Source organism: Crotalus tigris, unplaced genomic scaffold, assembly GCF_016545835.1.
Source record: "Crotalus tigris isolate CLP2741 ecotype Arizona unplaced genomic scaffold, ASM1654583v1 scf7180000019964.508439, whole genome shotgun sequence".
NCBI lineage: Eukaryota > Metazoa > Chordata > Lepidosauria > Squamata > Viperidae > Crotalus > Crotalus tigris.
Window position 1 is genome coordinate 187869 of NW_024097794.1, and position 27167 is coordinate 215035.

The following is a 27167-nucleotide window of genomic DNA, read 5'->3' on the forward strand; positions in this document are numbered from 1 at the left end:
ATAGGGTTACTTCTCGACACATCACCCTAATGGAGCCTGCCCATTACAGTCATATGGCGTAACGGTTGTTAAAAAACAGGCTGGTTAAAGGACTGACTCGATTTTATGGGGAGTTTTTTTTGCAGTGGTCACTAAGCAAATCAAGGCTTTGCTATGGATGCGGGGGTTTTTTTTTTTTTTTTTGCCAAAAACTGGAAATGCCAGTTTTCGGCAAAACCGTTGTTAAAACGCGGTCAGGTGACCAGCGGGTGCGGCAAACGACTGTGAATCTGGCCGTGTTGCCCGATGCCCCAAGTTCAGTCACGTGACTGCAGAGGACGCCCGACGCTGGAGGCAAGGCGAAGAACTGGAGAACGAGAAAAACCCCAGAATTCCATTTCCCGCTTCAATTCCATTTCCTAACTTGTGGTTTCAGAGCTCTAATCATCAAACATAGAATAATAGGCTTGGAAGGGACCCATAGAGGTCTTCTAGTCCAACGCCCTGCTCAAGGAGACCCTATCCCAAATGGCTGTCCAGTCTCTTCTTGAAAAGCTGCAGTGTTTGAGGACCCACAACTTCTGGAGGCAAGCTGTTTTACTTGTTGTTCTGTCAGGAAATTCCTCCTTAATTCTGAGTTGTTCTTTTCCTTTCTTCTCCTCTTTTCTCTTTCTCTCTTTTTATCTCTTTCTCTTCCTCCCTTTCTCTTTCACTCTTTCCCTTTGTCTTTTTCTCTTTCTTTCTTTCTTTTAGATGATCGTATACTAGGCATGTCAAACTCGCAACGTCACGTGGTGTCGCGCGATGTATCGAAACTTTTTCCCCCATTGCCGGCAATGGGGTGGGCGCAGTTTCCTCGTGACACATCCGGCCCACGGGCCGGCAGTTTTTGACACCCCTGCCCTATACAATTCCAGACAAGTGTGGCCTCTTCTTCAAAACGTCCAGCGATGAAGCACCCACAACTTCTGGAGCCAAGCTGTTTCACTGATTGTTCTAACTGTCAGGAAGTTTCTTAGTTCTAGCTTGCTTCTCTCCTTGATTAGTTTCCATCCGTTGCTTCTTGTCCTGCCTTCTGGAGCTTTGGAGCAGAGCCCCCCCCCCCAACCCTTCGGGCACCAGGGACCGGTTCTGTGGAGAGAGGTTGTTCTGCGGACCGGAAGGGGTGTGGTTTCACGTGCTGCCCGCATCCCGCGGATGGGGCTTCGTTTATTTGCGCAGACCGGTTTTCTGGCATGCCGTGAACTAGTATCGGTCCGTGGACTGGGGGTTGAGGACCCCTGCTTTGGAGAACAGGTTGACCCGCTCCACCCTCTTCCTTGTGGCAGCCCCCCCCCAAATATTGGAAAACTGTTATCATGTCACCTCTACCTTTCCCTCCGTTAGAGCAGACATACCCAGTTACTTGACTCATTCTTCGTAGTTAAAATTGAGCTTTCCTTCTTTTTATCTTTTCAGTTCTGGGAGAACCACACTACGATCTCGCCCGAGCTTTTGGACCGCTTACCCAGGGGGAGGCGGGCTGCGGTAGCGGACCCTCTCCTCCCGTCGGCGCTCTCGGCTCCGAGATCGGCTGGCCCGCCGACGATCCCGACTGCGGCTCCGATGGCGGCTTCTGCTCCGGTGACGGCTGGGGCGATCTCGGCTGCGTTTACGATGACGGTCTCCGTCCCGACTACGGATAGGAAGACAAGCATATCCGATTTGTGCATCGGGGAGAGGGGTGGCCTTTGCCATTTTTTCCCCTGCAACTGGATGGCTGAGGGAACCAATTGTCTGTTTAGCCCAGTGGGAGAAAACGAAGCAGAAAACCTCAAAAACAGAACGAGCCCTTTGACCAACAACAAACTCTAGAACAGTGGTTCTCAACCTTTTTAATGCCGTGACCCCCAACCGGCCGTAAGTCGAGGACTACTCAACCGGTCGTAAGTCGAGGACTACTCAACTGGTGCAGCACCGTTTGCAGACTGGGGCTTTTGATGGGCTCAACAGGGCAGAGACAGCCTGGACCATTCCTATTGTCCTAGCCTCTATTCAAGAGAGTCTATTCTATTGGCTTTCAAAAGCCAATAGAATAAAAGGGAGTAGCACAGCTAAGGAAAAAGGGAAAAAAATATGGCGGACTGCGTTGCTTGGCGACCCCCGTGAAATGGTCGTTCGACCCCAAATGGGGTCCCGACCCACAGGTTGAGAACCACTGCTCCAGAAAGATCTGGACAGTCTCTCCATTTATTTACGGAACTTTATCGGGAGTTTTCAAATCAAGAGCCGCAGCAACAATGCTAAAAAAAAAAAAAAAAAAAAAAAAAAAAAAAAAAAAAAAGCAACAGACGACCCTGTGGTTCAGCCGGCTCGCACCACTTCGGCAGAACCAGTAGCTAATTTTTTTGCTGCCCAGGCCCAGAATGGACTTCCGGAAGCGGCATCCACAGAGAGAACCGGTTGTTCACCTATTTGAATCCCACCGATGCACAGGACCATAACGGAGGCTACAAATTACAGTTGCCATGTCACGCTGGTTGCAAGGTAATCGTGTGAGCAACCAGATTTAATTATCTTTTTTTTGCAGCAGTAATAAGTTTCTCCAGGGCAGGGGTAGGCAACCTTGGCTCTTTTATGACTCGTGGACTTCAACTCCCAGAATTCCTGAGCCAGCATGGGAGTTGGAGTTGAAGAGAGCTGAAGCCCACGAGTCATAAAAGAGCCAAGGTTGCCTACCCCTGCTCTAGGGGCATGGTTTTGCCCAAAATCAGAATGCCAATAGCAGTAGCCCTTAGACCGCTTCACAGTGCTTTACAACCCTCTCTGAATGGTTTACAGCAGTGGTTCTCAACCTTTTTAATGCCGCGACCCCCAACCGGTCGTAAGTCGAGGACTACTCAACTGGTGCAGCACCGTTTGCAGAATGGGACTTTTGGCGGGCTCAGCAGGGCAGAGACAGCCTGGACAATTCCTATTGGCTTTTGAAAGCCAATAGAATTAGACTCTATTCAAGAGAGTCTATTCTATTGGCTTTCAAAAGCCAATAGAATAAAAGGGAGTAGCACAGCTAAGGAAAAGGGGGAAAAAAATGGCGGACTGCGTTGTTTGGCGACCCCCGTGAAATGGTCGTTCGACCCCAAAGGGGGTCCCGACCCACAAGTTGAGAACCACTGGTTTACAGAGTCAGCCTATTTCCCCCCCCCCCCAACAATCTGGTTCCCCATTGTACCCACCTCGGAAGGATGGAAGGCTGATTCGACCTTGAGTCGGTCAGGATCGAACGCCTGGCCGTGAGCAGAGTCAGCCTGCAATCCTAACCACAGTGACAACAGCGCTCATCCCCGCTGACCGTGGGACGCTGAACACGGCCATGAACGAGACTGTGCTTCAAAGTGTCGGAAGCTTGGTCACGTGACTGCAGAGGGCGCCCCCCCCCCAAAGGTTGGCATTTCGAATCTAGGTCTTCAAATTTTTTTCCAGGTTTGCCATAACGTCAAATAGTTGCCAAGCAGCCGGCTGTAAATCGAGGATCGCTTGCAAGCAACACTGAAGTCCTTGCCTTCCGCATTAGACTTGCTGGCACTTAAACCACTAAACAGAAACCATCCTTGCAAGGCTCCGTTGGTTGAGAAGATGTAACTTTATTAGAAGCGTATCGCAGTCATGCAGAGCCAGAACGGAGAATCGGCCTGCCCAAATCCCTAAATTCCATTTTTCCCACCCTTAACTGCCTCCCATCGCTCACCCCCCCAACCCCCAAATGACCAATCAGATTTAAGCCAAGAGGTTTTCAGAAAGGTCGGTTCAAGCGTAGATTGGTGTGCAGCTGCTTTCTTCTCCCAGCTGGGTGACCTTGAGGCAGCATCTGGGGAGATGCAGTGATGACTTTCGCTTTCCCTTAAACCAGTGGTGGCGAACCTATGGCACGAGTGCCAGAGGCGGCACTCTAAGCCCTCTTTGTGCGCACGTGTGCCATGCCCCGGAGATGGCAACCGTCCCTCTTCAACCAGCCACCTGAGGTCCCACGTGGCCGGATGCATCCCAGCACGGCTGGTTTCCCTCCCCACCATCCCATCCCTCCTGGCCTTGCATGCTCTCCTTTTCCTGGGCACGACCCACTGCATTGCCTCCACAGCTGTTGGCCTGCCGTTCAGCTCAGAGGCGGCTTCTCTGAACTGCTGGCGACGGGCTGTGGAGCCCCAGAGTGTGCCGGTCAAAGGGCCGGCAGGCTGTGGCTGCTGACGGACACTGTCGCCCCCATGTGCTCGCTGGCCTCTGTGTATGGGGGGCCGATGGTGTCAGGCAGCAGCTGCCTCGGCTTTGCCTTGCGACAATGGCACTGCTGCCCTGCCTCGGCTTGCCTCACCTCACCCCGCAGGATGAGCCTCCTGCCCATCGCCCCGCCTGCTAGACACCCCCTGGATCTCCCCCAACCCGGCCCGGCCCGGCCCTCACAGGCATCCCTCCCCACGAGCAACGTCAAGGTGACCACGCCCACCTTGGTCACACACCCACCCCGTCTGCCATGACCACCACAGCCACGCCCACCTGGCGCCCGGCAATAAATGAGTGGGTTTGGGGTTGTAGTTTGGGCCCTCGGCCTCTAAAAGGTTCGCCACCACCGCATGGTCGCAAAGCACAAACGAGCGCTAAGGTGGCCGCTGAGGTGCCACGATTCCCATCCCGCCCCACTTTTTTTAAAGGTCCCGTGCCAGCTTCCCTATGGGGGGGAACCCCTCTGCCTCTGCACCAACCCCAGCCTGGGCCTGCCTACTTCCTCTGTGATCTCTCTTGAGGACCATCCCCCTACCTGTGTCTGTGGTCTCGGCTCTTGCTGCGACTCCTACTCTTCTTCTTTTTGCTGTGAGGGGGGGAAGCAAGCCAGCAATGAGAGTCACTCCTGACAGGGAGGAAATGTGGGGGGGGGGGGTAAGTGTAATATAGATAATGGTTGCTTATAGGGGTGCGGCCTGGGCACTCCCCTTATGCTGTGTTCATGGGTTTGATAGGGATGAGAGGTGGGCAAGTGTAGAGAGGAAGTAGGGCAGTGAGAGGAGAAGGGGAGGGGAAGAGAGTAGGATGGGAGGTGAGAAAGAGGAGGGAAGTAGGGAATGTTTTAAGAGAGGGTGGACGCGGCCGGGGGGGGGGGAGTGCGCAGGTCGTAATAATGTTTATTTTATCTTAAAATTGTATTGTATATATATATTTTTTACAATGTTTATATGGAAAAAATAAAAAACTTTCAATAAAAAAAAAAGAGAGTCACTCCGACAGAGGGAGGGAGGGAGGGCAGAAGCGAAGGGGGATCCGCACAGCCTCCGCAGCTCACCTGCTGCTTTCCCCATTGCTGCTGCTGGGGGCGCTGTCCTTCTTTGCTTCTTTTCCTTGCTCCTCCTGAGACGGCTAAGGGAGAAGAGAAAGGAGTTTAGCGTGTGGCCCTCCAGCTCTCTCTCTCTCTCTCGCATATCTCCTCCCCTTCCGTTTTTTGGACATTACCTGGGCTGTGGGGGGGTCAGCTGGCGGCTTCGAGGGTCCTGGCTGGGCCTGGAAGAAACACAAGAGTGGATTCAGGGCCAAGGGGCACCAAGAGAAAGCGGGCCACGGAAAGGCGATCCCCCTTTTTCCACTTCAACATGTTATCAACCGACAGCGCAGTTTGGCTAGCTAGAGGTGCAAAGTGACAGAGGTGCAAAGTGACCCAAGAGAGCAGTGGTTCTCAACCTGTGGGTCGGGACCCCATTTGGGGTCGAACGACCATTTCACGGGGGGTCGCCAAACAAAGCAGTCCGCCATTTCCCCCCCCTTTTCCTTAGCTGTGCTCCTCCCTTTTATTCCAATGGCTTTTGAAAGCCAATAGAAGAGACTCTCTTGAATAGAGTCTAATTCTATTGGCTTTCCAAAGCCAATAGGAATTGTCCAGGCTGTCTCTGCCCTGCTGAGCCCGCCAAAAGTCCCATTCTGCAAACGGGGCTGCACCAGTTGAGTAGTCCTCGACTTACGACCGGTTGGGGGGTCGCGGCATTAAAAAGGTTGAGAACCACTGCAAGAGAGAATGCTTTTCTTTTTTTAAAATAATTTTTTATTTTTCCGAACTCTCCCCCGTACATATACCGTAATACTTATCAGATATTAACATACATTCCCTCCACACTCACATACAGATTACTTTTAACAAAATGAAATAAATACATACACATAACTTTGGTGTTGCTCCCCCATTTCCCCTTTCACCGTATCCACACTCCTTCTTCTTTACCTTCTTTCTCCCTTTCTTCTCTTCCCTACTTCCCTCTTCTTCCTCTCCTCTCCTTCACCACTTTCCTCCCCTTTCCTCTTCCTCCAACCTTCCTACTTCCTTCTCCCCTCCTTTACTCCTTTCTCTCTCCTCTCCTTTCTTCCCTCTCATCCCCCAAGAGAGAATGCTATCAGCGGGCTTCAACTGTCACTTGCAACGCGGAGGGCAGAATCCTGAACTCTAACCTTCAAAGGGCATCCTCCGTTTTTTCACACGTTCCTTAAGAATTTCGGTCCTAATTTTTAGAGGCAAAAAAAGAAAAAAGAAAAAGAAAGAAAGAAAGAAAAAAAGGATTGAACTACCCAGTCACTGTCCCGGTTCAAGCAAAGGAGATTGCCAGATATGCCTTGATACAGGCAGAATAACTCCACGGAAGGGATGCGTGCGAATTACTTTATTCCCCAGGCGTCCTCAAATCAATAACTTAACAGTGACTGTAGAGATTCTTCTGGAACACAGATTGTAATTTGGACCCATCCCACAGGTCAGGGCTTTTCAACCAGTGGTACGGGTACCACCTGTGGTCCATTGGCACCTGGCAGGTGGTACGCGACCATCCTAGAAAAGTGGTAGCAGGGGAGGGGAATGAGCTGAACCGGTGGCAGCACTGCACAAGCCCGAGCGAGAGACGGCTGGAGCTGCAGGGCTGTCAGGGCTCAGCGGAAGCGCCAGGATCAGCGCCAGGCTCCAGCTGGAGCTCACCACTGATCCTGGCGCTTCTGCCCAGCCCAGAAGAAGCGCCGATCAGCTGGAATGTTGCAGCATCTCCAGGGTCTTGTGATTGACATTCAGAGGCTTGGCAACCGATTCCTAGTTATGACGGTCACAGTGTCCCAGGGTCATGTGAAGTGACCAAAACCTGCTGCAACCACCCAGCAGACGGGGGGAATAAAAACCAAACACCCCCCCCCACCCCTGCTGCCAATCCTCAAGAGAAATGCTCACAACAATGAAAACCTCGGACAGGAGGAAGAGCGCCGTCGGGTGGGCAGGCAGGTGTCTTGCTCGGCTGTGGCTTTGGGGGACTTTTTTCAGTGCCACTGTAACTTCGAACAGTCACTAAGCGAACTGTTGTAAGTCAAGGACTACCTGTACGTCATCACTTTTTTTTTTGGTCATCAAGTTTTTGACACTTTGCTAGGCAACTGGTGGTACTCGGATGTTGCCATATCCTAAAAGTGGTACAGTGGGTGAAAAGGTTGAAAAGCCCTGCCATAGGTAAAAGCAAAATAACTTCTTCCATATTAATGGAGCTGACACAGACCTCGTGGCTGCAATTCATAGAAACCTCACTGACTTGGCACGTAACCAGGATATCCCGTAATAAAACAGAAGTCCCTCCCAGTGGCCAATCCTAATACAGATATGACCAGGTAACATAAACTACATCGTCCAGAAGGCTGTCCCTTAAGGCAGTGTTTCCCAAACTTGACAATTTTAAGGCATGTGGACTTCAACTCCCAGAATTCCACAGCCAGCATTAAGTTCTTAATTCCTAAGCTAGCTATATGCTCTGACCAGGTGGCTATATACTCTGACCAGCACAGTCACTTTGGCCCAACTATGACATAACACCCCTTATCATCTCTCAGTGTTTGCATTTTTCGTTACTGAGAATGCTGAGAACGAGGGAGACAACTGAGAGACCTGTCTCCAATAAATATTAATATATATATATAAGAGTTTAGAGCTGGGTTAATCCAGATTGAAACGTCTCTGGAGACTGGCGCGATCGTCATCCTTAAAACACAATATTCTGCACAACGCAGACTCGGGACGATAGGAGTTGCCGGGACTGGAACATGAGGTTCGGCACAAGCGGCAAGCGACGTTTCCATTACAGGTAGCCCTCGACTTACAAGCGTCCCCTTAGTGACCATTCAAAGTTACAACCGCAGCCCCAAAAGTGACTTTTGATCGTTTCCCAAGCTTAGGTCCGCCACAGCGTTCCCACGGCCACATGGTCGGGATTTAGATGCTCGGCGACTGGTTCATGACAGCTGCAGCCCAGGGTCATGGGAATCCTTTTGTCACCTTCAGACCAGCAAAGTCAATGAAGGAGAAGTCGTACAATGGAGCAAAACTCCATTTTATGACAATTTTGCTTAGCCACGGAAAGGTGGGGATCAACTGTGGTTGTTATGACGGACTTCCAAGTAAATGGAGACCAGCAACACTGGGAACTGGATCCCCACCCCCACCCACCCTCTGTCTTCCTCTGTCAGACTCCAGGAGAGTTTTGCCCTTGGAGGTGAGGTGGGATGTCTGAGAAGCATAAAGAGGCGAGGTGGCGCAGCAGTTAGAGTACAGTACTGCAGGCCACTTTAGCTGACTGTGTTCAGCAGGTCAGCTGTTCAAATCTCACTGGCTCAAGGTTGACTCAGCCTTCCATCCTTCCGGGGTAGGTAAAATGAGGACCCAGATTGTTGGGGGCAATGTAAAATATATATATATATATATACACCGCTTAGAGAGTGCTTGCACTTAAAGCGGTATATAAGTCTCATAAATAAATAAATAAAGCTACGCCTACGAAAATCTACTTGGCGCTTAACTCAGCAGAAAAGGAGCCGCCACCTTATTTTAACCTGATACAAATTCCTGATACGCATTTCTACTTCTGCTAAGGAAGGAAACTTGACAATGTTTTGAAAACCATCTTGAATTACATGGGGTCAGGCCTGCCACAACTTAAACCCCTAAAACAGGGACGATCCTTGACTCCCGTTTGTCGAGAAAGGTAGAGTTTATCAGAGCAGGGGTCCCCAATCCCTGGTCCGTGGACCGGTACAGGACCGCAGCTTGCCAGCAACCGGGCCGCACAAGCAAAGCGCCTTCCACGGGATGCAGGCAGCACACAAAACCACGCACCCTCCGGTCTGCGGAAAAACCACGGAACTGGTCCCTGGTGCCCAAAAGGGTTGGGGATCTCTGGATTAGAGGTCAAGTGTACTGGAGTATTGCAAAGCCAGAACTGAGAAGCACGCACGAAAATCCCTAAATTCTACTTTTCCGTCCCTTAACTATCTCTCGTTATAAAGGTTTTTATTGAGTTTTATAGGGTTAGGGATGGGATAGGATCGGGATTAAGGTTCAGGGTAGGGTTAAGATCGGGACTGGGATTAGGGCAGGGTTGGGAACAACATTGGGGTTACCCCCCCCAATAACATTTTCAAGCTTTAGCAAACAGACTATTTATTGTCCGGGTACATATGTTCAGTTAACACTAATTGATATAATTACTGTAATGGTAAATAGCTGTAGTAAATATTATAAACGATAATCATGAACAGTATCAGTTGGTCAATGCATATCATTGTTCTGACTAATATATATTCAAAATAACATACCACATTCATTTCTCATTAGTTTGTGTTCCTAACCATTGGTAAAAATTATCCCATGTTCTAAAATAAACTGAATCTTCTTTCTCTTTGATCTCTAAAGTTAATCTAGCCGTTTCTGCACATTCTAAGACAGTGGTTCTCAATCTGTGGGTCAGGACCCCATTTAGGGTCGAACGACCATTTCACGGGGGTCACCAAACAATGCAGTCCGCCATTTCCCCCTTTTCCTTAGCTGTGCTACTCCCTTTTATTCTATTGGCTTTTGAAAGCCAATAGAATAGACTCTCTTGAATAGAGTCTAATTCTATTGGCTTTCAAAAGCCAACAGGAATTGTCCAGGCTGTCTCTGCCCTGCTGAGCCGCCAAAAGTACCATTCTGTAAATGGTGCTGCACCAGTTGAGTAGTCCTCGACTTACGACCGGTTGAATAGTCCTCGACTTACAACTGGTTTGGGGGGGGGGTCGCGGCATTAAAAAGGTTCAGAACCACTGTTCTAAGATTTTCTTAATTAAAATCTTTCATTTTTCCAGTATTGGGCAAATACTATTCTCACTGCTGTACATGCAATATTAAATACTCCTCATAATTAGCTCCTAACAAAAACAGTTCTGGTTTAAATTCTATCTGTCTTTTAGTCATCTTTTCCAGCCACATATGTATCTTAACCCAAAACTTTTCCGCTTTAGGGCATACCCACCAAATACGATAGTTAAGCACCTGGCCTCTGTCTGTAATTCCAACAATTATTTGAAGTATTTTTAAACATTTTCGCTAATCTTACTGGTGTCGGTATGCCATCTATAAAACATTTTATACAGATTTTCTTTGTAGGAGACTGCTTCAGTCAATTTAATAGTTCTATCCCAAAATTTTGCAGCCAGTCTTCCAAATCGATAGACCAGTGGTTCTCAACCTGTGGGTCGGGACCCCATTTGGAGTCGAACGACCATTTCACGGGGGTCGCCAAACAACGCAGTCCGCCATTTTTCCCCCCTTTTCCTTAGCTGTGCTACTCCCTTTTATTCTATTGGCTTTTGAAAGCCAATAGAATAGACTCTCTTGAATAGAGTCTAATTCGATTGGCTTTCAAAAGCCAATAGGAATTGTCCAGGCTGTCTCTGCCCTGCTGAGCCCGCCAAAAGTCCCAGTCTGCAAACGGTGCTGCACCCGTTGAGTAGTCCTCGACTTACGACCGGTTGAGTAGTCCTTGACTTATGACCGGTTGGGGGGTCACGGCATTAAAAAGGTTGAGAACCACTGCTACAGAATATCCAAATATCTCTCATTGCTCCTCCCCCAGTGTAACCAAGTAGGTCAGGCAAGATGTTTTCATAACACTCCAAGCCAGCAGTTTGGTATGTGATCCCCTCCCTTCTTCCAGCTGGGTGACCTTGAGGCAGCATCTCGAAGAGATACAGCCCTTACTTTCATTTTCCCCAAGCCTTCCCTCCTCCATTCCCCCTCCCCCACGATTCACGGGAGTCCTTCGAACTTGCAAACATAAAACTGTTTTTATCGTTATCTCTGGATCCCTGGCAAACTACAACACAGTAATCCTTTCCCACAGGTTTAACACGTTTCTGATTTTTTTTTTTTTTTTAATATCTCTGTTCCTCACCTCCTCTTTCTTGTACGGGGCCTCCAGCATTGCCTCTATCACGATGTCAAAGTCGTCGGAGGCCATGCCATCTTCTTGGGTCTATGAATAAAAAGAGTCCAGAATAAGAAGGCGGGAGCTTTCCCGGTGACAACCCCCCAACGTGCCACCTTCTCCAAACGAAAAGGGAAAGAAGGCTGGATACTCACAGGATCCCGGGATGGATGGGGGAACGCCGGATCCATGGCTGGCCCAAATGGGTGGGCTCCCCACCACCCCAAGGCGGAGGAGCCGCTGGTGGAGAAGGCGGTCTTGCAGGCCAAAGAGCTGGTCACAGCCTGGAAGAGAAGGGGGAGGCCTGAATGGATTTGAGAAGTGGAATATAGAACGGGGAGCTGGGCCATCTACGTTGCCTGGAGACAAGACGTTCTACACTCTGGAATGGAATTGTGCTTCTAAAACCACCTGTCTGGATTCCCCTGGAAAGGGTATCCAGCGAAGAACCACCCCCCTCCCCTTTCAAATTAATTATCCATCAACTTTTTACATAAAGGGAACCATAATTTATAACAATTGGCCTTTGCTTCTTTTTCTCTCCACTCTTTCGGAGCAAACTTTGCTCACAGACATAGCTGTCTCCAGCCCATCCTAAGAAAACTCCTATTTCAAAATCCCTCAGACTGTCACGAATGAGCAAATGGAAACTGACCAGAGAGAGAAGCAACCTGGAACTAAGGAGAAACTTCCTGACGTTGAGGAAAATTAACCAGTGGAACAGCTTGCCCCCAGAAATCGTGGGCGCTCCATCAGTTGAGATTTTTCAAAAGAGGCTAGATCAGGGGTAGGCGACCTTGGCTCTTTTATGACTCGTGGACTTCAACTCCCAGAATTCCAGAGCCAGCCATGCTGGCTCAGGAATTCTGGGAGTTGAAGTCCACGAGTCATAAAAGAGCCAAGGTTGCCTACCCCTGGGCTAGATAGTCACTTGTCTGAGATGGTATATGTTCTCCTGCTCTAGCAGGGGGCTGGACTAGAAGACCTCCAAGGTCCCTTCCAGCTCTATTCTAGTCTAAGGTTTGTTTCTCCACTGGGTTAAGGTAGAACTATAATTTAAAAGGATTTTGCGAGTGTAACTTGCTTCTGGAGGAGATGGCCAGACGGGCATTCAAATCCAGTTTTTTTTTTTTAAAAAAATCAACAGACTGGAGAAGAAAGTCCTAGAAAATGTTTGGATGAAAGGAGGAGGGGAAGAGTAGAAAAAAATTGTGCTATCTATCAGCAGCTAAGAAATCCTAAAAACCACATTATCATTCTTTTTTAAAGTTGATTTGTAAACGGGTTTCACAATTCTGGTTCAAACGATTTGCCACAATATTACAATCAAATATTTATATCTATTTTAAGCGTGAAATGTTTAGTTAAAAAAAAGAGAGAAAAAGAGGCATTTTATAAACATGTTTAAAAGAAGGAGAGAGAAAAAAGAGAAAAGAAAAAGACAGAAAGAAACAAAGAGATGATGAGAAAGGGAGAAGGAGAAGGGGAAAGAAAGAAAATGAATCCCAGCGTTGTGGGTGGAAAAAAAACCCCACACACAGTATCCTGCAATAACACTTCAGGCTCCCATAACTTTATTCAAACATGCAGTTACTTTAGCAGAACTTTGGAATCTAAGGAGAGAGTGCAAAGCTTGATGATTTGGGAATGCAGCATTTCTCAATTTTAGCAACTTTTAGGCTGCGTGGATTTCGATTCTCAGAATTCCCTAGCCTTCAACCCCCACCCAATTCTGGGAGTTGGAAGTCCACACGGTTTAAAGCTGCCAAGACTTGAGAAAAATTGGGAATGCAACCAACACTGCCCTTCTGGACCTTGCCATCCCGGGGGCAAAAGGGAACATTCCAGAGTTCCCCAGTTTGGCTCAATCCTAGCTGTAAACATGTATAACCTGCAGGATCGTAACTGGCGTAAACGGAACAGATTTCACCAACCCAAAACAGGAGCAAAACTACCCTCTTTTCAGTTCCAGGAAGATTTCACAACAATTCTGGCCCTTCCCTAAACTTATTCTACCCTCTCGCTGCTAACTTTTTAGTAACTCGGGACGAGAAATCGAAGTTGTGCCATGAGCCTTAAGTACGTGCAGATCAGAGCACTAATTGATGCTCATGTTAGAAGAACAGAACGAGGCATTTAAAATATCTTCTTAAATAAAACGAGTTTGAGAGAGGCCAGGAATCCTCCAAAACAGCAGTTCTCAATCTTTTCTTCACCATGGACCCCCTTTAAATACCTTTTGTGGCCACGGACCCACGCCCCAAGACTTAAGATTTAAATTGTCACATTTCTTCTAGCCTCCGTGGACCTCCTGTGACGACAGGTTGAAAACCACTGCTCCAAAATGTGGTAAGCAGAAGGAATCAGTCAGTTTATTTCTGTCTCTTTCACAGAACCTTTTCAACAAATGCACAGTTAAATTTCAGCTGCCAATGCATATCTAGTTTTCTCTCCTCCTACCTTTCTTTCCTTGATTTTTTTTTCTCTTTCCAAAAGAGAGCCAAGCCATCTACCAGTAATCCTTATAAATGTTATCTTGAATAAAGGAGATTGCTATCAGTTGCAAGTTGCTCTATGTAAGCACATATAAGTTTCTAAAAAGGCTTATCTGAATTTCCAAGGGCAAACCCTTCATATTCTTCCTTCCAGTTAAGTCCCAAGACTGTTCATCCTTATTTCTAAAGTAAGAATATATCAGGATAACTGGAATGGAACTGCTTTAGAAGTTATCAGCAATTATACATCTACTCTGATGTTTTTTGCACTCTGTGTTACCCAGGAAAGGACTTGAGTTATTACTTATTTCAAAATAAAAGGAAATTTACTGGAATGTAAGTGGGAAATTCAATCAAATAACCCCTTTTCATCTCCTAACAATTTAACCAAGCCAAAAAAAAAAAACAAAAACAAAAAACCCTGACAATATCTAGCAATAAACATATATTGCCCTAGTTTTTTTTAACAATGAGAGCTCTGAAAGTACATACTGTAACATTCTACTGGAAAAGCAAACAGCACAAATGAGTTTTAAAATTTTCCAATCAGCAGGCATGGGGAACACCAAAATTTTAACTTACAGGCTCATAAACTGAAAGGCTCACCATTGATTGTTCCTAGTTTAAGTCATGGAAAACTAGCAAAAAATACTATGCAGATTGCTGAAATCAGCCAACTGTAGCTCTTTGCACAGAGTAAGGCTCCTTGCAGACACAAGAAGCCTTCTGAAATGCAAAAGTACCCATAAGAGCCTTATCCAAAAAGGGCATTACATTCAGATTTATTTACTTAAAACTCAAACATGCAAAGAAGCTTCTCTTCCTATTTCCACACTCCTGGTTATTCTATACATTACAAAATTCCAAACTGCCAAATTTTAGGATCTGGGAATACAATAAAAGTAAGCACACTCTCAAAACACATTAACAGCCTTGAGATCCAATAGATCAGAAATATTCCCAACATTCACTTTTGGAAAAAAAAAAAAAAGCCAGAAACTCGTAAACTTCCCATTGTTATTAAAATTTCATCTTTCTAATTCCCTTTCCCAAGATCTTTTCCTTCCAACTGGCAGGTTAAGAATCCTTTTTGAAATCCGAAAACAAAAATACATATTTTGTAATCCAATATTATAGCACACTCACCAAAACCCACTGCTTTTATTGTTATCATGATCTGCACTACTGCCCTCAGCTCACTTTACTACAGCATATCCGCACAACTTCCTTGTTTACTAGGCTTTGTTTGAAGAAGTCACACATGCATTCAAACCCAGATAATCTCTCACCACAAGCCTTTTCTAACAAGACACGGGATTCTAGATTTCTAAAAGCAAACAGGCTTGAAACCAATTTCATTTTCCTGCCCTAAGCCACCTCCATGCCTTTAGACTCTTATTCCATGCTTACTGAAGAGTCTAATTCACTCGTCATCCAATTCAACAAAACAAAAATGTCATAAATATAGCTTCACAGGGCCTGCAAAGATGGCAGGTGACCACTCTTCTGGGTATAAGCACAACAGAAATCAGGGCAATTTCTCAAATTCTCTGAAAATAAGCGTCTATGACGATTCTCAATCATCCAGGTCATAACCGGTTGTCTCAAAGGTGCTTTTTTCAGAAGGCAACTGAACTATGGGTTTTTTCCCTCTTGAGGTAGATATGTTTTTTTCCTCAAGGAAGCTTTATTAGGAAATAATTCATCTGGAAATCAACTCTATTAAGCAAACCTGCAAAGGAAGACCCCCCCAAGCAAGGGCCAGGCCAAGGAATAAATCATTCAGTAAGGCAAGGCCATACTGAACCACCTTTTGTCTGAAATGGTCGAGGCAGGGCAGCGACTCAACCTTAGTAACTTTTAAGATGAGTGGACTTCAACTCCCAGAATTTCCCAGCCAGCATAGATGGCTAGGGAATTCTGGGAGTTGAAGCCCACACTCCTTTAAAGAAGTCAAGGTTGAGAAGCACTGATTTAGGGTCTCCTTAGTTTAATTTGGGGTCTTCCTTGTGTGTCCAATCACACTTGGCCAATAAAGAATATTCCAATTCCATTATTGCAGTCTGAGCAGAAGGTTGGACTAGCACAGTGGTTCTCAACCTGTGGGTCGGGACCCCATTTGGGGTCGAACGACCATTTCACGGGGGTCGCTAAACAAAGCAGTCCGCCATTTTTCCCCCCTTTTTCTTAGCTGTGCTACTCCCTTTTATTCTATTGGCTTTTGAAAGCCAATAGAATAGACTCTCTTGAATAGAGTCTAATTCTATTTGCTTCCAAAAGCCAATAGGAATTGTCCAGGCTGTCTCTGCCCTGCTGAGCCCGCCAAAAGTCCCATTCTGCAAACGGTGCTGCACCAGTTGAGTAGTCCTCGACTTACGACCGGTTGGGGGTCGCAGTATTAAAAAGGTTGAGAACCACTGGACTAGAAGACCTCCAAGGTCTCTTCCAACTCTTGTTATTCAGTTATTCTGAAATTTCATCCCATTTAATATAACTCCTTTCAACAGATTTCTATCCCATTTCCCCCACCCCCCCCCAGCCTGAAAGGGCTGTGGCTTATTCCTTATCTCAGTGTTTCTTGACCTTGGCAACTTGAAGATGTTTGGCCTTCAACTCCCAGAATTCCCCAGCCAGCCACCCTGGGGGCTGAAGATGTCTGGCCTTCAACTCCCAGAATTCCCCAGCCAGCCATCCTGGGGGCTGAACATGTCTGGTCTTCAACTCCCAGAATTCCCCAGCCAGCCACCCTGGGGGCTGAAGATGTTTGGCCTTCAACTCCCAGAATTCCCCAGCTAGCCACCCTGAGGGCTGAAGATGTTTGGCCTTCAACTCCCAGAATTCCCCAGCCAGCCACCCTGGGGGCTGAACATGTCTGGTCTTCAACTCCCAGAATTCCCCAGCCAGCTATACTGGCTGGGGAATTGTGGGAGTCGAAGTCCACACATTTTCAACCTGCCAAGGCTGAGAATCACTGCTTTATCCGACGGGCCCAAGGATGGCACCTACCTCTCTCTCTCTTCTTTCCTCCTGCCTCGCCCCGACTAAGACAACGAAGCACCAGCACACCGCAGCCCCAGCGCCTGTGGGTAGAAAAGCAGAGCCACATGGACCAGGGCACCCTCTGCGCCATGTTCCCCCGACTCCCTGCCTTCCCCAAGGCTCCATCTTGTCACCTACCTGCCCTGGAGACGAGCAGCGGCCTCCCCCTCCCCCAAAAACACACTTCCGGGAAGAAAGGAAAGGCCGAAAGGTACCCGAGGGGGCCAGGCCACGCCCTCGCCCCGAGGCCACACCCCTTTCGGCATCTGCGCCTCTTCCCCCCCCTCCTCTTTTGGAGCCCTGGTGGAAATTCTAAGCCCCCCCTCTCCCGTTTGACGTCACCGCCCGAGGCGTGACGTCACCGCCGCTATCCGTTCGATGCTTCGACCGCCTGAGGCCTGGCTGTTTTGGGTTCTTTTTCACCTTCTAAGTCACTCACCCACCTCCCCCTCCCTTTTGGCCGCTAGACCCCGGCGATGTTGTCCGTCCCGCCGGCCTCCGAAGGGCTTCGCTCTCGCCTCAGACGCGGCCGCAGCGAAGCAGGAGCAGCAGCGATTCTAAGATGGCGGCGGACGCTGCTCCCTCCAGGACCGTACCCCTCCCTTCTCCTTCGCCTCGCGAGGGGGCGCAGCACGCGTGCGCAGGGGCCTCCGCACCGCGGATTGGCTGAAAAGATGAGGAGAAAAGATGAAGCGTGTTAAAGAGGGAAGGACCCGAAGGGAAAAGCTCGGGCGCCGATTGGATTGTCCTCCTCGGGGAGGCGGGCTTTTAGAGTGACGTTCCCGCTGATTCGATCACGGCTCAGAAAGGCGTATTGAGATAGATCTCTTTTTTTTTTACCTTTACTTCCCTCGCAGGTTGGAAAACCAATGGTTGTTAAGACAGAGGCGGGGTTTCCTAGTAGCCAATTGGGCAAGCCGACGGGGAAAAAAAAATAAACTAAACTATCGGGGCAGCTGGTTGGCTGAATGAGCGGAAAAAACGCGAAAGTTTATTAAGTACAGCGAATATCATTGGGCTACAGCGTGGTGGGTGGAGCGAAGCGAAAGGCTCCTCCCCTGCGAGGTTTGCCCTGATTGGTTAGCCCTTCAGGCTACAAACAAAGACCTGATTGGGCCTTTGGTCGCCGAATCGGTAAGGGAACCACTTTCCTGTAGCGAAGGAAAAAGGGGAGGAGTCGCGCAGTTACCACGGCAACAGCGGCCTGGTCTCCCGGCTGAGGCCTGGCGAGTTGTTCGCCTCGCCCAGTTTCCTAGCGAGGAGGCAAAATAGGCGTCCTTTGTCCCGAAACTGGGGAGGTTTTGTAGGTTGTCGAGGCGGGATGGGGATTCGGAAGGGCCGAAGGTCTCCATAATCTCTTATTATTAAAGCCTTATTAAAGCCTGGCCGTTGAGCGCCATTCCTGAGGGAGCCCATTACGTGAGAAAGGAGAGGCCGCTTTCAGAAGGGCCGCCTCAACTAATCCTGATTCAATAACAACAACTTTATTGTCACTTTGAATGTACACCAATCAGCATACACCAAAATGAAATTTCGTTGCCTACAGCTCTCAAAGGGTCACCCCCTCAAGCTAATCCTGGTTCAAATTGGGAGCCGGGACCCCCCTTATGTATCCAGGACCCCCCCCCAGCCCACCCCAGGCGTTTAGGGGGTGATGAAAGGAAAAGCACCCCTTTCCATGCGCCCTTAAAACAGCAGGAAACCAAGGACACCACAATGGCAGCAAGTCAGCGCCTCGATTTAGGCCCGCAGTTTGAGCCCAACATTTTATGTTGCTGAGCGAGAAATCGGTTAAGCGGATTTTACCCCGTTTTACGACCTTTCTTGCCACAGTCGCTCAGTGAATCACTGCAGTTGTCAAGATAGGTCACACAGTTGTAAAGTGGGAAAGAAATAGAATAACATAGAATAAAGTAAAATAATAATAATAATAATGAAAAATCACTAAAAGCAAAAATCATGTGTCTGCATAATCTCTGAAAGAAAGCTGTGTTAGCCAAAAGCTGTATTAACAGTACGTGAATGACCTAATGCAGTGGTAGGCAACCTCGGCTCTTTTATGACTCATGGACTTCAACTCCCAGAATTCCTGAGCCAGCATGGCTCAGCTTGGAAACCTCTCCCTTTCCCCTCAGCATGGCTGGCTATGGAATTCTGGGAGTTGAAGTCCATGAGTCATAAAAGAGCCGAGGTTGCCTACCCCTGACCTAATGCATATTTAGAAACATTGTATAAAAGTAAAAACTGCCTTCATTGTATTCCCATGAGAAATGGAGCTAACGTGTGAGAAACTATCTGAATGTTACACAAAGTAGATTCCATATACAATGTAAGATTCCATCTATGCCTCCTTTGTTCCTGAGAAATAGAAACCTATAAAGCTTTAGTTTAGATCCTCCCCCTTGTTCAGAAATTTGTTGATTGTTAAATCACTTCTGAACCTTTTGCGCAAAAATAAAAATCTCTCTTTCACCCTCGGAATTTCGTAAAAGTCCTTATATTTTTAAAGCTTTATTTTTCCACAAGAGTTGTGGTGGAGTGAACCAGGTTTCCCCCATTGGGCTTTGCTTGCAACCCTCATAGATACAAGTCAGTTGCCGAGCTTCTGAATTTTGATCACCTGACCACTGGGGAGGCACCGATGGTCCTAATATGAAAAATGGTTAAGTCACTTTGTTCACAGCCGTTGTTAACTTCGAATGGTCACTAAGCGAACTGTTGTAAGTTGAGGACAACCTGCATCAGGCCAGTTAACAGGCTTGGCTGCCTCATTTTGCATCTTCTGGATACTCTTCAAGGGAAGCCCTACATACAGTCCGCTGTAGTAGTCAAGCTCAGAGGCAACTACTGGCAGGATATATGCATAGCTTTAAAAAATATGAGGTTTCTACTGAATGGCCCTATCCTGTATTACAGTGTTTCCCAAACTTGACAATTTTAAGGCATGTGGACTTCAACTCCCAGAATTCCACAGCCAGCATTGCTGGCTGTGGAATTCTGGGAGTTGAAGTCCTCATGCCTTAAAATTGTCAAGTTTGGGAAACACTGCTGTATTAGGTAGTCTTTGACTTACGACCACAATTGGGACTGGGCCTTAGGTTACTAAGGAATGCAGTCATTCATAGCACTAAGACTTATAGACAGCTTCGCAGGGCTTAGCAGCCCTCTCTAAGCAATTTATGGAGTCGGCCTAATGCCCCCCACAATCTGGGTCCTCAATTTTACTGACCTCGGAAGGATGGAAGCCTGAGTCAACCTTGAGCCAGTTAGGATCAAACTGCTAGCAGTGAATTGGCCTGCAATACTGCATTTTAACCACTGCACCCACTTTTGTGACCATTTTTTGGTACGGTCATTAAGTGAGTCCAGCTTCCCCCGTTCATTTTATTTGTCGGAAGATTGCGAAGTGGCAATCCCAGCATGCTGCAACTGTCAGCCAAGTGCCAAATTCTGATCACGTCACCACGAGGACACTGACAGTCATCGATGCGAGGACTGTTTGCCCCTTTTTTTCATCACCGTCGTAACTTAGAATGGTTGCTAAACACACGGTCATTAAGTCAAAGACTACCTATATGGATTATATGATATTATATTATGTATACTGCATTTAGAGCGCAACTCAATCAGCTGGGGCCGGTGACGCGCTCCAGGAGCCGGAAACAGGCGCTTAACGATCATATATAGGTTCTCTCTCAGCGTTATCGACGAAAGCTAGGTTGATTAAATTCTATTTTCTTATTTATTCTCTTGGTGCTCGTTATTTTAGCAATACGTTTAACAAGTAGGCTGGCTCGGTCGCTCCACAGCGAGACACTGGTGAAGCGGGCACGCCAACGCCTGCATTCTCTGCATCACATGAGAAAAGCACATCTTCCTTCCCCCGTCCTTCCCACTTTCTACAGAGGGACGATCGAGAGCATCCTGTCATAACAGGATCAGTCTGGAGTGTAAGCATCACTGCTTCAGACAGGAAGGCAGTGCTGAGAGTGGTGAGGACAGCCGAAAAGATCACTGGCAGTTCCTTCCCTCCCATCCAGGACGTAGCACGTAAGCGTTGCTTGAGCAGGGTCCGCAAAATTGTCTGGGACACGACACATCCTCTTCACGACCTGTTTTCCTTGTTACCTTCTGGGGGCAGGCTCCGTGGTATCCGAAGCAGAACATCCAGATTCAGTCATAGTTTTGTTCCATACAGTATTAACTTTGCGAACTCTAAAGCTTCCTCCTTCCATTATGTATTCAAGATGGACAATGATTAATATTTATGTTACTTATATGTAAGGGTGTAGGTCTATACATACGTTGTATATAGCATGTTTAAATGTGTGTTATGTATGTGTGCACCTTGAGAGTAAGCAACTAAATTTCATTTTTAATGTGTGGCGTTGTGCCCACAGTAAAAAAAATGACAATAAAGTTTATCTTATCTATCTCTATCATCTATCTATCTATCTATCTATCTATCTATCTATCTATCTATCTATCTATCTATCTATCTATCTATCTATCTATCTATCTATCTATCTATCTATCTCTATCATCTGTCTGTCTGTCTGTCTATCTCTATCATCTGTCTGTCTGTCTCTATCTATCATCTGTCTGTCTGTCTATCTATCTCTATCATCTGTCTGTCTGTCTGTCTGTCTATCTCTATCTATCATCTGTCTGTCTGTCTGTCTATCTCTATCTATCATCTGTCTGTCTGTCTGTCTGTCTGTCTGTCTATCTATCTATCTATCTATCTATCTATCTATCTATCTATCTATCTATCTATCATCCAAAATCCTGCTCCAGGCCCTTGTTTCTCTAGGGTAGTGGCTACCAAGAACACATTTCAGCAACTTTATTGAAATTTCACCGACCGGAAAACATGATCAAGGCAGGTGGAAGCAGCCAAGCTAAAGACTTTTGAGTCCAACCTGCAAACCAGCAAATGGTGAAGACCTTGTGGACTTTGCGTAGAAAAATCAGTCTCTCTCTTGTTCCGAGTGCAAAGCAGAAGAAGCTTCCTTGTGGTCTTGATGGGGGGGGGGGGAAGGAACGGATCGAACTTCTCCTCACAGTCCAATGGTGTAGGAACGTCCTGTGGGGTTGTGGATGACCGAACACATGGGGGAAACCACAGCCCACTCGTACCACACTTTCTTGGAGTTGCTGGAACGCCAAAAGGCCACTCGGATCTTCTCGCCCGCCTGCACGGTCATGGGTTGCTGTGGGTGGGACACCATTACTAGCAGCACAATCATTCCGGGCCAGATAAACATTACTTCCCCCACCCCACACACACACACACAAAGCCAGGTCCCACAGAGTCAGTCCCACCAGCATGTTTCCATACAGAAGTAGAGAGGTCATAGGAACACAAGTATGTTTAAATTATTTGCTGAACACCTGGTTCTGCCACCTGGGCCTGGGGACCTACAGTAGAGCCCGTTCAATGGTTAGTTTGAATCTGTGTTGTCGCTGGGGTGGGTGGTGGGCTGTTATTTTTCTCCTTATTTTTTATTCTTTTTAAAGCACGGTTTTTATATCTTGTAAGCCGCCTTGAGTCGCCATGTGCGAGTAGGTGGCAATATGAATTTTCTACATAAATAAATATTCAAACACCTAATTCTCACACTGCTGTCTAATGTCTCTGCATATTTACCCATGTAATATGGCTGCAGTATTATTATTTATCATTATTATCTTTACTACTAATCTATCATCCATCCATCCATCATCATCTCTCTCTCCCTTCCTCGTCTGTCTGTCTGTCTGTCTGTCTGTCTGTCTGCCTGCCTGCCTGCCTGCCTGCCTGCCTGCCTGCCTGCCTGCCTATCTATCTATCTATCTATCTATCTATCTATCTATCTATCTATCTATCTATCTATCTACCTACCTACCTACCTATCATCCATCTATCTATCTATCTATCTATCTATCTATCTATCTATCTATCTATCATTTTAGAATAGAATAGAGCTGGACGGGACCTTGGAGGTCTTCTAGTCCAGCCCCCTGCTCAAGCAGGAGAGCCTATACCAGTGGTGGTGAACCTATGGCACGCGTGCCAGAGGCAGCACTCAGAGCCCACTCTGTGGGCACGCACGCCATTGCCCCAGCCCCCTGTGGCCCCCTACTCACCAGCAGCTCCCCGGAGGAGAGTCACCCCGGGCGAAACCTGCATGGAGCAACACAGCCAAGGACATGGCAGCCGGGCAGTGAGGACAAGACTCTGCCCTCGTGCCCCATCACGTGCAGATGATGCTGCGGGCGTGGACAGAGGGCGTGGCCGCCATGACACTGCCGGGCCTCCTGTCTGATCTGCTGTGGCAGGCCATGGAGGCAGTGGGTGGCCCTGCAGGCAGCAGAGGCAGGGCGAGGCGGTTTGGGGGCACCCGGGTCTATAAAGGTTCGCCATCACTGACCTATACCATCTCAGACAAGTGACTATCTAACCCAGTGTTTCTCAACCTTGACAATTTTAAGGCATGTGGACTTCAACTCCCAGAATTCCACAGCCAGCATTGCTGGCTGTGGAATTCTGGGAGTTGAAGTCCACATGCCTTAAAATTGTCAAGGTTGAGAAACACTGAAATTCTAACCTCTTCTTAAAAATCTCCAGTGATGGAGGGAAGCCATTTCCACTGGTTAATTGTCCTCAGTTAGGAAGTTTCTCCTTAATTCCAGGTTGCTTCTCTCGGATTAGTTTCCAACCATTGTTTCTTGTTCTGCCCTCAGGTGCTTTGGAAAACAGCTTGACTCCCTCTTCTTTGGGGCAGCCCCTGAGATACGGGAACACTGCTATCCTGTCCCCCTTCATCCTTCTCTTCATTAAACTAGACATCCCCAATTCCAGCAACCGTTCTTCATATGTTTTAGTCTCCAATTACTGGAGGAAATAAATGACGGAAATATCAGTGAACTAGGAAAGGAGATGGAAGGCAACCAGGCCGGAGGGCAGCTCAACAAAGCTCGCTCCTACAGCTTTTTCTCGTTTACACAGGTAGTCCTCGACTTACAACAGTCCATTTAGTGACCGTTCAAAGTTACAACAGCACTGAGAACAAGGGACTTGCGACCGTTTCTCGCAGTGACGCCCTTTGCAACCTCCCCCATGATCACGTGATCAAAATTCAGACGCTTCGGCGGCCTTCCCACAAGCAAAGTCAATGGAGGATGCCAGGTTCACTTCACAACCGGGTTGCCAACTAAACAGCCGCAGCGATTCACTTAACAACAGGGGCAGGGAAGGTCGCACAATGGGCCAAAACTCGCTTAACCAATGTCTCCCTTGGCACGGAATATTTCGGGCCGAATGGCAGCCGTTAAGACGAGGACTACCTGTCGTGTAAAACCCTTGCATATTAAATGTTTCGTTTTGTTAATAGTTTTCCTCGGTGAAAAATCTTCAAATAACTGTTGACAAAATATTTATTCTAATGAGGGGAATTTTTTTAAAACAACAACAAAAACCAAAACCAAAACCAAAGACCTACCTTAATGGGAAAGAATATAGGGAACCACGAAAACATGCCAGGTGAATGAGTCTCAGGCCGGATACCTATAAGAATGAGTGGGAAGAGGAGAAAGAAAGAAAGAAAAAAAGAAAGAGAGAGAGAGAGAGAGAGAGAGAAGGGGGAGAGAGAGAGAGAGAGAGAGAGAGAGAGAGAGAGAGGGAGAGAGAGAGAGAGAGAAAGAGAAAGAAAGAAAGAAAGAAAGGTTGTTTTTAGGGATTCAGCAGTATCGAGGCAACTATAACAAAGGCTTTAGGACAGGGGTAGGCAACCTTGGCTCTTTTATGATTCGTGGACTTCAACTCCCAGAATTCCTGAGCCAGCCTGGCTCAGCTTGGAAACCTCTCCTTTCTCCTCAGCATGGCTGACTCAGGAATTCTGGGAGTTGAAGTCCACGAGTCATAAAAGAGCCAAGGTGGCCTACCCCTGGTTTAGGAGAAGACCCTTTTTGTGCCATGGCCCCGGTCCTTTGAAGCATCTTGCCACTGAGGGTGAGACCCCACCCACCCTTTTGGCCTTGAATAGAATAGAGCTGGAAAGGACCTTGGAGGTCTTCTAGTCCAGCCCCCTGCTCAAGCAGGAGAACCTATACCATCTCAGACAAGTGGCTGTCTAGTCCAGGGGTCTTCAAACTTGGCCCTTTCATGACTTGTGGACTTCAATTCCCAGAATTCCTCAGCCGGCGTGAGGGAACTATGACCCTTTGATGACTTGTGGACTTCAACTCCCAGAATTCCTCAGCCGGCGTGAGGGAACTATGACCCTTTCATGACTTGTGGACTTCAATTCCCAGAATTCCTCAGCCAGCATGGCTGGGCTAAGGATATTCTGGGAGTTGAAGTCCACAAGTCATCAAAGGGCCAAGTTGGAAGACCCCTGGTCTGGTCTCTTCTTGAAAATCTCCAGTGATGGAGTGCCCACGAGAATAGAACAGAATAGAGCTGGAAGGGACTTTGGAGGTCTTCTAGTCCAGCCCTCTGCTCAAGCAGGTGAACCTATATCATTTCAGACAAGTGACTGTTTAGCCTCTTCTTAAAAATCTCCAGTGATGGAGCGCCTACAATTTCTGGAGGCCAGCTGTTTCACTGGTTAATCGTCCTCACTGTCAGGAAGTTTCTCCTTAGTTCCAGGTTGCTTCTCTCCTTGATCAGTTTCCACCCATTGTTTCTCGTCCTGCCCTCTGGTGCTTTGGAGAATGTTACCCCCTCTTCTTTGTGGCAGTCCCTCAAATGCTGGAACACTGCTATCATGTCACCCCTATTTCTTCTTTTTCTATAGACTGGTCGAACCCAAGTCCTGCAGCCGTTCTTCCTATGTTTTATTCTCCAGGTCTTGGATCATCTTAGTTGCTCTTCTCTGAATTTTTTCCAAACTCTCAACATCTTTTTTGTGATGTGGTGACCAAAATTGGCTGCAGTGTTCCAGGTGTGGTCTCACTAGGGTTTTATACAATTGTACTAATACCTCGCATGATCTTGATTCTATGCCTCTATTTTTACAACCCAGGATTGTATTAGCTTTTTTTGGCGGCTGCTGCTGCTGCACACAGCTGGCTCATGGTCAAACGATCGTCCACTAGGACTCCAAGGTCCCTCTCACAGTTACTGTTTTTGAGCCAGGTCTTACCCTCTATATTTTTATTACATTGTAAGCTGCCCAGAATCACTTTGGATAGTGCGATAGACTTCGTATTAATACCACTTTACAAGGCCTTGGTAAGGCCACACTTGGAATACTGCATCCAGTTTTGGTCACCACGATGTAAAAAAGATGTTAAGACTCTAGAAAGAGTACAGAGAAGAGCAACAAAGATGATTAGAGGTCTGGAAGGCTAAAACATACAAGGAATGGTTGCTGGAATTGGGTATGTCTAGTTTAACAAAGAGAAGGATGAGGGGGGACATGATAGCAACGTTCCAATATCTCAGGGGCTGCCACAAAGAAGAGGGAGTCAAGCTATTTTCCAAAGCGCCTGAAGGCAGGACAAGAAACAATGGATGGAAACTAATCAAGGGGAGAAGCAACCTAGAACTAAGGAGAAACTTCCTGATAGTTAGAACAATTAACCAGTGGAACAACCTGCCTCCAGAAGCTGTGAAGGCTCCAATCCTGGAAGTTTTTAAGAAGAGACTGGACAGTCATTTGTCTGAAATGGTTTAGGGTTTCCTGCCTGAGCAGGGAGTTGGACTAGATGACCTCCAAGGTCCCTTCCAACTTTATTATTATTATTATTATGGATCATCGCACAGTCAGCCAGATGTTCAGACTGGATTTGGCATTTTGTCTACCTATCGCAGCTGTTCTCAACATTTGTGTGACGGCGACCCCCGTCACACAAACGTTATGCGCATGCGCGGCGCCGCCCCCATGTGTGGCGCGCATGCGCGGCGCCGCCCCCGGAGGGGAGAAAATGGCGGATCGCCGCCTTTGGCGACCCCTGAAAAATGGTCGATCGACCCCAAATGGGGTCGCGACCCATAGGTTGAGAACCGCAGACCTATCGATTCCTTACCCAGGACCTGGGATAGGCAGACGTTGATGTTCGACGGTATTACAGGTATCGTCGCAGGATGGAAGCAGTTCCTAGTAAGGCCACCTTTTGCAATTGACTAATGGCAAATTTGTCAATGCCAATGGTGTTCAAGTGGTGCTCCAGTTGTTTTGGGATTGCACCCAAGGCGCCTATGACTATTGATACTACCCTTGCTTGCTTTTGCCACAGTCTTTCTATTTCTATTTGTAGGTCTTTGTATTTTGTTATCTTCTCCAGCTCTTTCTCTTCTATTCAGGCAATGCCACATCCACTATACAGATTTTTTTGTATTTCCTATCGACAATTGTAAAGTCTGGGGTGTTATGTTGCAGGTGCTTGTCTG

General features: G+C 47.4%; 2 protein-coding genes across 9 annotated transcripts in view; both read right to left on the minus strand.

Moving 5' to 3' along the window:
- The window catches only part of RBM23 (RNA binding motif protein 23), a 42737-nt gene that overhangs the window by 14529 nt on the left and 1041 nt on the right, over nt 1-27167 (minus strand). For 2 of the 8 annotated variants that reach the window (XM_039365113.1, XM_039365114.1), the window contains exons 1-8: nt 17233-17416; nt 16757-16830; nt 11411-11539; nt 11223-11303; nt 5458-5505; nt 5291-5364; nt 4772-4822; nt 1487-1654 (exon numbers count right to left, since the gene is read on the minus strand). In XM_039365113.1, the coding sequence (XP_039221047.1) occupies nt 1487-1654; nt 4772-4822; nt 5291-5364; nt 5458-5505; nt 11223-11303; nt 11411-11446 (458 nt within the window). In that variant the 5' untranslated portion in view covers nt 11447-11539; nt 16757-16830; nt 17233-17416. Of the gene's footprint in view, nt 1-1486; nt 1655-4771; nt 4862-5229; nt 5365-5457; nt 5506-6441; nt 6492-11222; nt 11304-11410; nt 11540-16756; nt 16831-17228; nt 17417-27167 lie in introns of those variants that run through there. The other 6 variants (XM_039365108.1, XM_039365110.1, XM_039365109.1 and 3 more) reach the window with 5 other exon arrangements.
- PRMT5 (protein arginine methyltransferase 5) overlaps nt 21621-27167 on the minus strand; it is a 45705-nt gene continuing 40158 nt past the window's right edge. The window contains exons 16-17 of the mRNA XM_039365107.1: nt 24274-24338; nt 21621-22002 (exon numbers count right to left, since the gene is read on the minus strand). Coding sequence (XP_039221041.1) covers nt 21850-22002; nt 24274-24338 — 218 coding nt within the window. The 3' untranslated portion in view covers nt 21621-21849. The remainder of the gene's footprint in view (nt 22003-24273; nt 24339-27167) is intronic.